Below are 15,362 nucleotides of genomic sequence, written 5' to 3'. Positions count from 1 at the left end.
GGTGCACACACTTGAACTTACGTAGCCTGGGAGTCAGGGTGAGTTTCCCCAAGCACGTGATGTTTAAGCTCACGCTGTTCTGATGGATGGGTTGGGGCTGGAGGGCAAGAATAAGCAAAGATGGTGTTTCTGCCAGAGAGAATGCCGTGGAAAACCTGCCCCTTCAGAACCTACAGATATTCTTGTTCCTTTGATTCTCTTCTTGCTCTAGGCCTCAGCAACTGTCGCTATTCCCAAAGAACACCATCGCTTTGTTATTGGCAAAAATGGAGAGAAACTGCAAGACTTGGAGCTAAAAACTGCAACCAAAATCCAGATCCCACGCCCGGATGACCCCAGCAATCAGATCAAGATCACTGGCACCAAAGAGGGCATCGAGAAAGCTCGCCACGAAGTCTTACTCATCTCTGCCGAGCAGGTGAGGCCTGTGTGAGTGCCTCGTGCCCCTGCCTGTCTGCCGGCGCAGACCTCACTCCCTCATGGGTTGCTGTGTCCAGCGTGGACTTAAAGGCATAGCGTGGTGGGATTGGAAGGCTTCACTCCAACCCTGAAAAGTCCCGTCTGTCCCCAGTTGGTCTTCAGAGGCCTGTTCTCATCAGTTCATCCCTTCCTTTCCAGGACAAACGTGCCGTGGAGAGGCTAGAAGTAGAAAAGGCATTCCACCCCTTCATCGCCGGGCCGTATAATAGGCTGGTTGGCGAGATCATGCAGGAGACAGGGACGCGCATCAACATTCCCCCACCCAGCGTGAACCGGACGGAGATCGTCTTTACTGGAGAGAAGGAACAGTTGGCTCAGGCTGTGGCTCGCATCAAGAAGATTTATGAGGAGAAGGTACGTGGTGCAGAGGAGACAAATCCCCGTGGGCAGGAAGAGAAACTAGGATTTGGGTCTGGAGATTGAGTTAAGGCCCGGCTCTGCCCCTTATCTTCCCATCCTTGATGAAGATGCTTACTGTCTCTTCACTTGAGTGACCGGTGTGAGTCTGGTGCCCGCTCCTGCCTTGCTGTTGAGCATTTGCGGGCAGTTGTCCTCCCTGTCCTGGGCCTCTGGCTGTGCTGACAGGCTGCCAGCTACCCCAGGATCGGATATACAGCTCAGAATTGTTCACGTCTTGGCTTAAGCTGTTAGCTCAGTTTAGTGAACTTTGAAGTCTGAAACATGTTCCTTAGTTGAGGAAAAGAATTAGGTGTTTTCCAGTGTTTAAGGACGAAGTTATCAGCCGGCGGGTGCCTAGACCAAGAGGAAAATCCAGTCCTTGAGCAGTGAGGCTTCTGGGGATTGGCTGGTCCTGATCACTTGTTGTTCACTTCTTGGGACCAGCTTCTGTAGTCTGGGCCACTGTGGCTTGCTTTCTGCAGCACTGGTGGTGCCTGCCTGCCCGCTGCCCACACCTTGCCCTTTGACTGCCCCTTACGGTGCTCTTATTTAGAAAAAGAAGACTACAACCATCGCAGTGGAAGTGAAGAAATCCCAGCACAAGTATGTCATCGGGCCCAAGGGCAATTCTTTGCAAGAGATCCTTGAGAGAACCGGCGTTTCAGTTGAGATCCCACCCTCAGACAGCATCTCAGAGACTGTAATACTTCGAGGCGAGCCTGAAAAGTTAGGTCAGGCGTTGACTGAAGTCTATGCCAAGGTAACTGCCCCTGAGCTTTAAGTGCGTCCCCTTTTGGTGGAGTCCACGGGGCCTTCGTGCCTGAGCTCTTGTTTGTAATCCTGGAGCCTGGACACAGTGCAGGTTCCTGGGTTTGGGGAGTGTTCGCCTCTCAGCCCCAGGTGAGCAGCCTGGCTTCCATCGTGACATGACCTTGAGCTCTGCAAACCCGTGGCTGTTTTCCCGTGTTCTTAGGCCAATAGCTTCACCGTCTCCTCTGTTGCCGCCCCTTCCTGGCTTCACCGTTTCATCATTGGCAAGAAAGGACAGAACCTGGCCAAAATCACTCAGCAGATGCCAAAGGTAAGGGCGCGTTTTTCGCCTGGTGTGTTGAATTTGTCTTGTTTTCTGTCTCTCTGTTTCTGACATTGCTTTCTTGACCTTTATCCTGTGAATACCCTTGAAAACTGGTGTATTTTTCTAAATTAACCGTCCTGTTTGACATGGTCAACTTCATGGTTAGCTGAGGAAGGGCAGCATAAATGTCTGTCGATGTCTGTACCATCCTTCTGGCCTTTAACCAGAGAGGATTGTGTATTGTTAGGTTTCATAAGTACTTTAAGAAACATGTCATTTAGTAATTACGGTGAAATAACTTCATAACAGTTTGAAGAGCAGAACTTGTATATAAATTGTATTAAGTGTGAATTTAAAGCTTTCTCAGTTTACCAAAGGAAATTGTAGCATCCAGGAAACATGAACAGAAAAGAAATACCAGGGAAAACAGCCATCATATTTAACCCCTGTTCTGTTTAGACTTAGTTTCCAGTTAATGTTACTGTCCTTTTTAAAAATAAAACTTGGCCGGGCGCGGTGGCTCAAGCCTGTAATCCCAGCACTTTGGGAGGCCGAGGCGGGTGGATCACGAGGTCAAGAGATCGAGACCATCCTGGTCGACATGGTGAAACCCCGTCTCTACTAATACAAAAAAATTAGCTGGGCACGGTGGCGCGTGCCTGTAATCCCAGCTACTCAGGAGGCTGAGGCAGGAGAATTGCCTGAACCCAGGAGGCGGAGGTTGCGGTGAGCCGAGATCGCGCCATTGCACTCCAGCCTGGGTATCAAGAGCGAAACTCCGTCTCAAAAAAAATAAAAAATAAAAAATAAAACTTATTTTATTCTTTCTAGTTACAAAGTCTCACTCTGTCACCCAGCTAGGGTGCAGTGGCGCAATCATAGTTCACTGCAGCCTTGGACTCATGGCTCAAGCGATCCTCTCGCCTCAGCTTTCCGAGTAGCTGGCACTTCAGGCGTGCGCTGCCACCCCAGGCTAGTTTTAAAATTTTTTGTGGAGGCAGGGTCTTGCTATGTTGCCCAGCTCGAACTCTTGGGCTCAAGTAGTCCTCCTGCCTTGGCCTCCCAAAATGTTAAGATTACAGGTGAGTCACTGTGCCCAGCCCCTTTTACTTGTTTTTCTTTTTTTTTTTTTTTTTTGAGACAGAGTCTCGGTCTGTCGCCAGGCTGGAGTGCAGTGGTGTGATCTCGGCCCACTGCAACCTCCACCTCCTGGGTTCAGGTGATTCTCCTGCCTCAGCCTCCCGAGTAGCTGGGACTAACTATAGGTTCCTGCCACCAGGCCTGGCTAATTTTTTGTATTTTAGTAGAGATGGGGTTTCGCTACGTTGGCCAGGATGGTCTCGATCTGATCTCGTGATCCGCCTGCCTCGACCTCCCAAAGTGCTGGAATTACAGGCACGAGCCACCATGTCCGGCCCGCCTTTTACTTTTTATAGCTTCATATAAGGACCAGTCTCCCTTCCGTAACTCCTTACCTGAAGGGTAATAAATCAGGAAAGCCAGCAGCCTTGTCTGTGTTGAGCAAGTTACTTTACCACCTTTGTGCAGCTTATGCTAGTTTTAAAATTCCATCCATGCTAGGACTAGGCCTTTTAAAATTTAAGATGATGCATGAGCAGATCACATGCTTTATGCTAGTGGCCTTTGTGGGGACAAACAGTGTTGTCAGTGAAAGTCAAGATTGCTAGGCCACAGTGTTTAGTTTCCTGACAATGGCTTCTAACCCTCCTTTTCAGCTTTGCTTGGTGCCTGTGGATATGTCCCTTCCTCCCTCACATCTATAGGAAGCGGTTTGGGATCAGCTGCCGCTCCCAAGGGACACCTGTGTGCTCTCTGAGGACCAGAGACTGCTCACTGGGAGCTGAGGAGCTGCAGCTGTGCCACCATGTTTTAGCTGTCTGTTTGGTTTTGGTATGGTAGGTTCACATCGAGTTCACAGAGGGCGAAGACAAGATCACCCTGGAGGGCCCTACCGAGGACGTCAGTGTGGCCCAGGAACAGATAGAAAGCATGGTCAAAGATTTGGTAAGGTGCCCCTTGGAACGTCGTGTGTGCTGGTGACAAGGGAGTCTCGAGTTGGGCGCGGGCGGTCATCTCTCAGTGGCATGCCACGTGGCTGGGCACAGACACCACAGGGCATCCTAGCTGGGTGAGTAATAGATTCTGAAACTAGAAGTTGGCTGAATTCCCGGAATAATCCTGGTTAGAGGAAACTCTGTTTCGAAGAAGGCATCTTTCAGGGGAGACACGGGGGCAGTCTCCAACAATTCTGACAGCTGAGTGGTCAGAAGACGCAAGTGTGGAGACTGCTGGGTTTGGGGTTCAGCTTGTTGGTCAAGTAAGCAGGCGCATCCGTGGGCCTGTGTGCTCCTCCCACAGATTAACCGGATGGACTACGTAGAGATCAGCATCGACCACAAGTTCCACAGGCACCTCATTGGGAAGAGCGGCGCCAACAGTGAGTGAGGCTGCTGCTGCGGTGGGCCGGTGTGCCCTGAGACCCGTGGCCGGGGGGCGTCAGCCGTGAGAGCTGGGACGTCTCTGCAGACAGTCTGGGCCCAGTGCTGCCTGTCACGGGAGTTTCAGACTTCACATCCTCCTGCCTGCTGGAAGAGGCCCCTTTTCCTTTTCCCCTTGGCACAGTGGTTGGATTAGAGCTGTCTGGCCAGTGGGTGAATTGTCACTGTTGGAAATCCATCCAGGTCCTTCCCGAGTAAGCCACAGGGGCCGTGTTGAAGGCAGCATCGTTCATGTTTCAGTCAGACCTGCTATGTCAGCCCATCGGTGTTGGTAGTACTCGTGTCTTCTGAACGTGGAAACTGCTGATCTGGAACTCACTGGAGAGTGAAAAATTTCTAGATTATGCCCAAGTTAAACAACATGGGGAGGGAGGGATTCCCTTTTTTTTTTTTTTTTTTTGAGACAAGGTTTCACTCTGTCACCCAGGCTGGAGTGTAGTGGCACAGTCTCAGCTCACTACAACCTCTGCCTCCCAGGCTCCAGTGATTCTCCTGCCTCAGCCTCCTGAGCAGCTGGGACTAAAGGCACCCGTCATCACACCTGGCTAAGTTTTGTACTTTTAGTAGAGACAGGGTTTTACCATGTTGCCCAGTCTGGTCTTGAACTCCTGGTCTCAGGTGATGCGCCTGCCCACCTTGGCCTCTAAAAGTGCCGGGATTAAAGGTGTGAGCCACCCCGCCCAGCAAGGGGGATTCTGTTGCAGAGGCAGTGATGTGTCCGCCTGGGTGGACGTGTGCCTCACTGTGCCGGGCTGTAGGTGCAGCACAGCTCCAGGATGCTGTTGCGACTGTGTCATGTGAGCGCACTGCTGCAAGTCCAAGCACGTTTTTTATTTTTATTTTTTTATTTTTGAGACAGAGTCTCTGTCACCCAGGCTGGAGTGCAGTGGCGCGATCTCGGCTCACTGCAACCTGCACCTCCTGGGTTTAAGCGATTCTCCTGCCTAAGCCTCCCAAGTAGCTGGGACTACAGGCGCATGTACCACCACGCCAGGCTAATTTTTGTATTTTTAGTAGAGACAGGATTTCAGCATGTTGCCTAGGCTGGTCTCAAACTCCTGACCTCAGTTGATCTGCCTGCCTCGGCCTCCCAAAGTGCTGGGATTACAGGCGTGAGCCACCACACCCTGCCAAGAATGTTTTTTTAAACCTCCTCCTTTAGCTGTGTGGCTGTACCCACACATCACAGTGCTTGCGTGTTCTGAAAACAAGTGCACGTGTCGTGTGTGTCACCTTCGGGTGGAAGGTTAAAAGGGAAGCACGTCCCCATTTCTGGATAGTTCATGGATGAAGGAGCTTTCCCAGTCGGTGGGACCAGGACTGCTGCCCATGTGTCCGTTTTTGTTAGGAGTAAACATAGGCTTGTCAGCTGTGCTCTGGGCCTGTGCAGGGTGAGCTCTCTGGTGTCACTCTTAAGTTTTGTGGGCATTTGACATGACAGCACAAGAGTCTGCAGACACAGAGTGACCTTTATGCACACTGCTTGATCCATGCGCACACCATAAACTTGCTCTTACGGTTTTGTGGTTTTGATTAACTGCAGTTTTTATTTAGGCCTGACACAGTGGCTCTTGCCTGTAATCCCAGCATTTTGGGAGGCCAACGCAGGAGGATCACTTGAACCCGAGAGTTTGAGATGAGCCTGGGCAACACAGTAACACCCCCATCTCTACAAAAAAAGAAAACTTTAGCCAGGCCTGTGGTCCCAGCTACTCAGGAGGCTGAGGCAGGACTATCACTTGAGCCCAGGAGGTCAAGGCTGCAGTGAGCCGTGATTGTGCCACTGCAATTTAGCCTGGGTGACAGAGCAAGACCCTGTCTCAAAATACATATATATGGAAGTACAGTGGTATAATTCTCACATGAATTTCTGGTTTCCGCTCCCTAGAAATTGCAGAATGTAGCTTAGTGAGTCGTGTCTGTTCCGGTTTCTTCTCATGCAGTTCCTAACTCTCGTTTTCCTTCGTCATCTAAAAACACCTGCTGCCCAGCTCCATGTCCTCTGCTTTCCTCGTCTGGTGTTGCTCCACCCGGAACAGCTGCATGTCCGTATCAGCCTCTCCGTGCGTGGCCTTTCTGCCGCCTCTGCACGTGCATGCGTTGGGATGGAACGCATGAAAAGCTCTCCTGGCAGTCTTTCAGCAAGCTGAGCTTTCCTTTCCCCATGATACGGCTTCTCCAGAGTTCAGGGGGCCTGGAGCTCTAACCTGGCGTTCTATGCAGAGAGGCTGACGGCAGGAGGGTTTGCAGCAGCACTTGTCTTGCAGACACAGTGCAGTGCTCAGTCTGGGTCTGAGCCAACAGTGAACGGGGTCTTAGGCGTCAGTGAGGGCTTTTGTGTGGAGTTAATGTGTGTCATTTTTTTTGACTTGAGAATAGTGATTCCCAAACTTACTTGCACATTAGAAACACCTGGAATCTTTTAAATTCTGAAGCCCCAGCCATACGTTAGAGCCTCTAAATCCCAAGACTGGGTGGCCCCAACCGTGAGTTAGTTGAAGGTCTCGGGGCAATGCCAACTTGTGGTCAAGTCTCTGAGAGCCTGTCCTCCAGAACCCTTGTGATCCGGGTGAAGATCGTAATTGGCCTCTATTCTAGGCAGTGGCGATTCTTGTTCTGGAAGTTAAGCATCGTTTTGGGTGAATGGGAGTCACCGATAAGGTCGTTTCGTGCTTCAGCCCTGTCCTGCCTGGTTATTAGCCATTGGCAGAACGTTGTTGGTTCTGTATCCTCAATGTGTTTCCTTTTGTGTTCCTCAGTAAACAGAATCAAAGACCAGTACAAGGTGTCCGTGCGCATCCCTCCCGACAGCGAGAAGAGCAACCTGATCCGCATCGAGGGGGACCCGCAGGGCGTGCAGCAGGCCAAGCGGGAGCTGCTGGAGCTTGCGTCTCGCATGGTAAGCGCCACGGCCGGGGCCTCTGGGAAGGCACGGGCCTCGCGTCTGTTGGCTCCCTTCGTTGTGGTGTGCAGCCTTGGAGAATGGAAGTCAGCAAATCGCACATGCACTGGAACCGGGTCTGTCTCCCTGGGGCCACATTTCCTTCATCCTCCCCAGGTCACCTGCACGTCTTGTCCTCCATGGCTGTGTGCTGTGCCAGAAAGGCACAGAAATTGTGTGGCAGCATCTTGGCCTTGGCCACACCCTGGCTTCCCAGATGCCTGGGTACCAACTCCAGAGACTGTGACAGACATTTCTGGATTCTCAAAGGCATCCCAGGTGGTTCTCACGTGAGGCCAAACCGGAGGATCACTGCTACATCATCTGCAAACCTGGAGTGGGGGCTGTTGCTGTCTGCCACCCGGCAGAAGCACTGCACTGCCCTGCGCTCCCCAGCATTTGTACACGCTTGTGCCAAGCTGTAAGCTCCCTGCTTCTGAGTCAGATGCCCACCCTTGAAAGTCTCTGGGTGCCTTTAAGTATCCAGAGAAGTGTAGTATTAGGTGAGTGCAGCAGCAGCACTTCCGCCTGTGTGAGGAACAAGTCCCAGGCTTCCCTGTCATTTGCTTAGCCTGGGGAATTCTGTGTTCATCTCACCCCAGTACCCACCTGAGGAATCTCAAATCGGCAGACCTCTTCTGTAGCCCTGAGCTGCAATCCGGCCTGATGCAGCCTCCCACTGCCTGCGGCCTTCTCGGAGCTCAGTCCCCAGCTTCATATCCCACGTTCTCCTCTCAGCCTGGCCTCGAGCCCAGGTCCTTTCCCTGGCTGCTTTATGCCCTTCCTGGTTGCTGAGCCCTTACTGCTCTGTCATCTGATAGCAGTTTGATCCAGAATTCTCAGAAGCATTTGGTAGGTTGGCCTTCTTCCCTGGATTCCAGCCCTGCTTATTCATCTGTATTCCTTCTGACATTTTAGTGGGACCTGTGGAGGAGCTGAGAGCCACATGGGCTCAGTGCCCTGTGTTGAACGTTCTTACCCATGCAGGGGAAGTGGTCCGAGCCACCCTCTGCTGTGCAGAATGCTCAGCCTCCAAGTAGAAGAGCTGGACCTCCCCTCTAGTACCTGTTACAACAGAAGTGCTCACCGAGTAGCCTTGGTAGTTACCACTCTCATGATAGCCCTTCTGTTCGAAGGGGTCAGCAGCGAGTTCCTCAGCTGTGCTTTGTTCAGGAAAGTGACGCGCAGCCAGTGTCGCGGAGTGTAGCCATGGCTGGTGAGAGTGCTCGTCATGCACCACTCGTTCTGATGGCTGGCTGCTCCCAGGGCTGCTACAAGGTGCCACCTAGAGGCCACCTCACCTGCTCCCGGAAGGACTATGCCCAGGGCGACCTGGTGTCCCCTTGACTTAGCAGGGAGTCGCTCACCGTGCTTGTCATAAGTGACATCTACTTTAATTGTGTTTTTAGGAAAATGAGCGTACCAAGGATCTAATCATTGAGCAGAGATTTCATCGCACAATCATTGGGCAGAAGGGTGAACGGATCCGTGAAATTCGTGACAAATTCCCAGAGGTAAAGTTTCCCAGAGACTTTATTTAACCCTATAGGAGTGATCCGGATCACACTTCAGGAATATTTGGTATCTGGGAATCCTGTCCTTCCTCATAATTGAACTTAGACTCCCGATGATTTGTTCTAGGTTATCATCAATTTCCCAGACCCAGCACAAAAAAGTGACATCGTCCAGCTCAGAGGACCGAAGAATGAGGTGGAAAAATGCACAAAATACATGCAGAAGATGGTGGCAGATCTGGTAGGGGGCTGTTTTATATTCTTTCTTGTATGGCAACGTCTGGGGTGGGTGGGGTGTGCGTCCTGTCAGAACTCCTGACTCCCCACTAGGACCTCTGCTCTGGGGAAAGCACATAGGCACTGGGCTGGTCGTCCATCTCAGGGACTTGGGACAAAATGGTGACGACTTCTCACTTAATACCTGGGTGTTTGGATTGGCAGTCATTGTCAAGACTGCAGCATTTTTGGAATTCAGGTGGGGAGATTGGCCTTTTCTCATGCCCAGTTACCTGGTTTCCTTGAGTCTTCAGATACCCAGAGAAACTGTCCCATCCAGTAAGACGAGAGGTATAACAGGTGAAATTGAGAGTCATATACTGATTTATTATTTTTCTCAAAAACTGAAATGGGAACAGGTTTAGAAAGTGTACCGAGTAGTGGATGGGAAGGCCACAGGCTGCCTGTATTTCCATGGGCTTCAGCTTAGCTGCTGGCTGTCCTGAGAGGCGACGGTGAGGGACTCCAGCGCTGTGAGCTGCAGTCATGTCACTGCCAAGTGCTGAATTCCCCAGAGTATAAGGGTCCGTGCTGTCTCCATGTGTGTTCTGAGGCCCTTAGCCAGCTCTGGTTAAGGACCAGAGCTGGTCCTGGCATTGGACGTGAACTCTCTTAGCCAAAAGGTGGACTTGTGGCCGGGTGTGGTGGCTCGAGCCTGTAATTCCAGCACTTTGGGAGGCGGAGGCGGGCGGATCACTAGGTCAAAAGTTGGAGACCAGCCTGGTCAATATGGTGAAAACCCATCTCTACTAAAAATACAAAAATTAGCCAGGTGTGGTGGCACATTCCTGTAATCCCAGCTACTCGGGAGGCTGAGGCAGAAGAATCGCTTGAAAACTCGGGAGGTAGAGGTTGCAGTGAGCTGAGATCGCACCACTGCATCCGGCCTGGGGATAGAGTGAGACTCCATCTCACGCAAAAAAAAAAAAAAAAAAAAGAGTGGACTTGCATCCTTGCATCGATTGACTATAATTTGCAAGATCAGTTAGTTGGTGGACAGATGCTCTCACCCTCATGACAAGTCTCTGAAGGTCTGTGTGCAAATACCAGTGCCCTGTCGTGTTCGTGCTCCCCTTGGGGTAGGAGTTACTGCACCTCACTCTCTAGCACAGGGGGTGAATCGGGCTGTGGGTTTTTTGTCTTTAAGGTGGAAAACAGCTACTCCATTTCTGTTCCGATCTTCAAACAGTTCCACAAGAACATCATTGGGAAAGGAGGTGCAAACATTAAAAAGGTGATGGCTTGACCCCTGCAACCCGCTGCCTCCTGCCCTGTCCCCTGCAGTCCTGCACCGTTTCCGTTTTAGACGAGAAGGGACTCTCTCTTACTTCTAGCACGGTGCTCAACTGTGTGTCAACTCTGGGAGAGGTCTAGTCAGCTTCTCATGGTGATCTCTCTCCCTGTAGATTCGTGAGGAAAGCAACACCAAGATTGATCTTCCAGCAGAGAACAGCAATTCAGAGACCATTGTCATCACAGGCAAGCGAGCCAACTGCGAAGCTGCCCGGAGCAGGATTCTGTCTATTCAGAAAGACCTGGTAATGGGAGATGTTTTCTAAGGGAGATCCACTGGTAAAATCTCTACCAGCCTCTAAGATTTTTTCCTGGGGTTGAGTCACGCCGGGTCATTGGGCCAGCGCAGACTCAGGTGGCAGATGCGGAAAGTTGCAGCTTTCGATCCAGGCAGCTGATGGCGTGGTCAGCAGTTTTCTGCCTTGGTCTGTCGTGATGCTCACTTACCTGGACCTGCAGCGGTAGCGTTTGACGCGGGCACTTGGCTCATTAGACATTTTCTTTCCGTTACTTGAAATCTTATCCGAAGATATTTACAGTATTTTCTTTCATTAAAAAAAATAAACGTGCAGTAAATTGTACATATTTACGATGTGCAGTTTGATAGTTTTGACATCTGTATACATCCATGGAATCATCCCCAGCATCACCCAAAAAATCCCTTGCCATTTTGTATTACGGTCTCCCTCCATCTCACTCGGCAGCTTCTCAGAACCGCACGCCCACCGCCCTATCCGCCCTATCCGCAGGCCACCGCCAGTCCCCTTTCAGCCGCAGTAGGTGCGTTTGGATTGTCTGCACTTGGGGGTGAATGGAATCATGGCATCTTCTCTCTGTTGGGCCCGTCTGCTTCCACTTGGCAGGATGTTTTGACATTCGTCTGTGTTGTCACTTGTATCATTGCTTTGTTCTTTTTTATTTCAGGGTGATACTGTACTGTATGGACAGATTATCTGTTTCTTTCTGTGTGTACTTGGTAATTAGTGTCTTTCAAGGGGTTTTCTATTTTCTCCAAGGTGTCAAATTTATTAACATGAAGTTTTTCAGAATATTCCTGCATTATCCTTTCGCTGTCAATACTGATGTCACCTGTCGTTCATAGTATTTGTAATCTGTGCCATTATAAAATGATGTCTTTTCCCTGGTAGTATGCTCGGCTCCAAAGTCTATGTTACCTTTCTTTTTCCCCCTTATGACGATGAGGTCTTGCTGTCGTCCAGGCCGGAGTGCAGTGGCACAATCATGGCTTACTACAAAATACAGCCTTGGCCTGCCAGACTCAAGCAGTCCTCCCACAGCCTTCAGGTGCATGCTACCACACCTAACTAATCGTTTTTTTTTTTTTTTAGTTAGTAGAGATTAGGTCTCGTGTTGTCCAAGCTAGTCTCAAACTCCTGAGCTCAAGTGATCCTCTCACCTTGGCCTCCCAAACTGCTGGGATTACAGGTGTGAGCCACTGCACCCAGCCTACTTTATGTGATAGTAAAGTGGGTTTCTTTGGTAGCTTGCTTTTTAAAATTAAATGTGTTTCTGCTTTTTAGATTATGATGTTTGTGGTCAGGCATGGTGGCTCACACCTGTAATCCCAGCACTTTGGGAGGTTGAGGTGGGCGGATCACTTGAGCTCACTTGAGTTCAAGACCAGCCTGGGCAGCTGGCAAAACTGCATCACTGCTAAAAATACAAAAAGAACTAGCCGGGCATGGTGGTGCATACCTGTAGCCCCAGCTCCTCAGGAGGCTGAGGTGAGAGGAGGATGGCTTGAGCTCGGGAGGTGGAGGCTGCAGTGAGCTGAGATCGCGCTGCTGCACTCCCGCCTGGGCCTTAGAGCCAGACCTTGTCTCCAAAAAAAAAAAAAGATGTTTGTTTTTAATTACATACGTGATTATATATGTTGTGTATCACATACTTACATTTGTTACATATATTTAACAAGTGTGGTTAATTCGCTTTTACTGTAAATTTTCTCAACTGTAGTAAAATACATATAGCAGAATTTATCATTTTAACCCTTTTTGAATGATTGCTTCAACTAAGTACATTCACAAGGTTGTGCAGCCATCACCCTGTCCATTTTCAGAGCATTTCCATCATCTTAAACAGAAACTATACCCATTAAGCAAAACCTACCACCACCTCCAAGTGCTTAGTCACCACGATGTGATCATTTTACATGCTTGGGTGAAGTCCTGTCATTTTGTGTAACGCACACAGTACATCGTTAACCTTTTAAAAAAAAGTTCTATTGTTTTTTAAAGATATTTAAATAATATGAGAAAAAGTATGTGTTTATCCACACAGTTGCCATTTCTAAAGCTCTTCATTTCCTTGTGTGATCCTTGTCATTTTCCTTCTGTCCGAAAGGTACCACTTCATGTCTCTCATGGTGTGTATCTGGTAATGGATTATTTCACTTGTTGTGTGTCTGAAAGTATTTTTTTCCTTCGTGTTTGAAAAATGTTTCTGCTGCATACAGGTTTCCAGGTTGGCAGTGTTTTCTTTCTAGACGGCGTTAGTGCTGTCTCCCGTTGTCCCTGGTGAGAAAGCCAGCGTCACCCCGGCTTTGTTCCTCTGTCCGTGATAGGTCTTCTCCCTCGGGCTGCCTTTAAGATTTTACCACCAGCTCCGAGCAAGTTACGATGTGTCTCTGTGTCGTTTTCTTCATGTTTCTTAGCTTGATATTTATTGAACTTCTTGGATATCTGTGTTCAGAATTTCATCAAATTTGGAACGTTTTTGGTCACTCAATCTTTTTTCTGTTGGCCGCTTCCTGTCTCCCCATCGGGGACTCTAGGCAACTGGGTACTGTCTTCTCGTGCTCTGTTGGGTTGGGAGGAGGAGCGGTTTGGTTTTCTCCATCAGTTTCTTTAAATCCGTTCTCTGCAGCGCTCTAATCTGCATCATCATTGCCTCTGCTATGATTTTCATTTTAGACGTTGTTTTCTTCTCGAGAAGTTCAGTCTGAATCTTTTCTTAATATCTTGTCAATTTTCAGTGCTTAACATACTCAGTCTTTCTCTGGGCTTTTCTCCATAGACAATACAGTTAAATACCTGTGTTAGGGTCCTTGGCCAGCTGATTCTAACACTGTCATTTCTGTCTGGGTGCTTTTCTATTTTCTTTTCCTCATTATGGGTTTTTCCCCTAGTCCTTGCATTTCTGGTATTTCTAAATAAGGGTGTTTCTGTATTCCTCTGAATATTTTGTGGCTTTGTGAAATTACTCTGAAACCATTTGCTCCTTTTAGGACTTGCCTTTAAGATTCATTAGGGAGGATCAGAGCAGCATTTATTTAGTTCAGGCCCAAATATTTCCATTGCTGAGGTAAGATCCTTCTGAGTGCTATAATCCATGTCCCAGAAAGCTTAAACCTGCTGAGGATGTCATGGGACCCGGCCCAACCCAGCTGCAGACACTGTTTCCTGGTGACTGAGCTGCGGGCACTGTTTCCTGGTGACTGAGCTGCGGGCACTGTTTCCTGGTGACTGAGCTGCGGGCACTGTTTCCTGGTGACTGAGCTGCGGGTACTGTTTCCTGGTGACTGAGCTGCAGGCACTGTTTCCTGGTGACTGAGCTGCAGGCACTGTTTCCTGGTGACTGAGCTGCAGGCACTGTTTCCTGGTGACTGAGCTGCAGGCACTGTTTCCTGGTGACTGAGCTGCAGGCACTGTTTCCTGGTGACTGAGCTGCAGGTACTGTTTCCTGGTGAATGAGCTGCAGGCACTGTTTCCTGGTGACTGAGCTGCGGGCACTGTTTCCTGGTGACTGAGCTGCGGGCACTGTTTCCTGGTGACTGAGCTGCGGGCACTGTTTCCTGGTGAATGAGCTGTAGGTACTGTTTCCTGGTGAATGAGCTGTAGGTACTGTTTCCTGGTGACTGAGCTGCAGGCACTGTTTCCTGGTGACTGAGCTGCAGGCACTGTTTCCTGGTGACTGAGCTGCGGGCACTGTTTCCTGGTGACTGAGCTGCGGGCACTGTTTCCTGGTGACTGAGCTGCGGGCACTGTTTCCTGGTGAATGAGCTGTAGGTACTGTTTCCTGGTGAATGAGCTGTAGGTACTGTTTCCTGGTGACTGAGCTGCAGGCACTGTTTCCTGGTGACTGAGCTGCGGGTACTGTTTCCTGGTGACTGAGCTGCAGGCACTGTTTCCTGGTGACTGAGCTGCAGGTACTGTTTCCTGGTGACTGAGCTGCAGGCACTGTTTCCTGGGTTGACTGAGCTGTAGGTGCTGTTTCCTGGTGACTGAGCTGCAGGTACCGTACCAGGCCCTGACTGAGCTGCGGACGCTGTTCCCTGGTGACTGAGCTGTAGGTGCTGTTTCCTGGTGACTGAGCTGCAGGTACTGTTTCCTGGTGACTGAGCTGCAGGCACTGTTTCCTGGTGACTGAGCTGCAGGCACTGTTTCCTGGTGACTGAGCTGCAGGCACTGTTTCCTGGGTTGACTGAGCTGTAGGTGCTGTTTCCTGGTGACTGAGCTGCAGGTACTGTTTCCTGGTGACTGAGCTGCAGGTACTGTACCAGGCCCTGACTGAGCTGCGGACACTGTTCCTGTGATCTTTCTGATGCTGCTTCCCTGGACCCGAGGTGATTTCCTCGTGTGTCAACGTATGAATGGTTGGTCTCCAGATCTCAGAAGTTCTTTGCGCTCTGACCTCCTTCTTGCTACCTCGGTCCTCTTGGATTTGTGGTTCTGTTGCCTCACTTTCCTGTGCTGCAGCAGCAGCTTGGGGCAGATGTAGGGCTCACCTTGTTTCCTGTCTCCAGGGTCTTGAAAATCGCCATTAGGCCTTAAGTTCAGTCCAGTCCCTGGTGTTGCATTTTGGCTGAAAGCAGAATCTTTGGTTTTATTAGAAGTTTATCCATA

General features: G+C 50.0%; 1 protein-coding gene across 2 annotated transcripts in view; it reads left to right on the top strand.

Moving 5' to 3' along the window:
- The window catches only part of HDLBP (high density lipoprotein binding protein), an 88,998-nt gene that overhangs the window by 58,483 nt on the left and 15,153 nt on the right, over window positions 1-15,362 (top strand). For both annotated transcript variants that reach the window (XM_012465070.2, XM_012465071.2), the window contains exons 6-16: window positions 212-418; window positions 619-834; window positions 1,433-1,639; window positions 1,853-1,960; window positions 3,875-3,979; window positions 4,334-4,412; window positions 7,233-7,372; window positions 8,824-8,928; window positions 9,056-9,169; window positions 10,352-10,438; window positions 10,611-10,742. In XM_012465070.2, coding sequence (XP_012320493.1) covers window positions 212-418; window positions 619-834; window positions 1,433-1,639; window positions 1,853-1,960; window positions 3,875-3,979; window positions 4,334-4,412; window positions 7,233-7,372; window positions 8,824-8,928; window positions 9,056-9,169; window positions 10,352-10,438; window positions 10,611-10,742 — 1,500 coding nt within the window. The remainder of the gene's footprint in view (window positions 1-211; window positions 419-618; window positions 835-1,432; window positions 1,640-1,852; window positions 1,961-3,874; window positions 3,980-4,333; window positions 4,413-7,232; window positions 7,373-8,823; window positions 8,929-9,055; window positions 9,170-10,351; window positions 10,439-10,610; window positions 10,743-15,362) is intronic.

Source organism: Aotus nancymaae, unplaced genomic scaffold, assembly GCF_030222135.1.
Source record: "Aotus nancymaae isolate 86718 unplaced genomic scaffold, 86718_ANA_hifiasm-v0.15.2.pri h1tg000031l, whole genome shotgun sequence".
Taxonomy (NCBI): domain Eukaryota; kingdom Metazoa; phylum Chordata; class Mammalia; order Primates; family Aotidae; genus Aotus; species Aotus nancymaae.
This window is presented reverse-complemented; position numbering and strand designations above follow the sequence as displayed.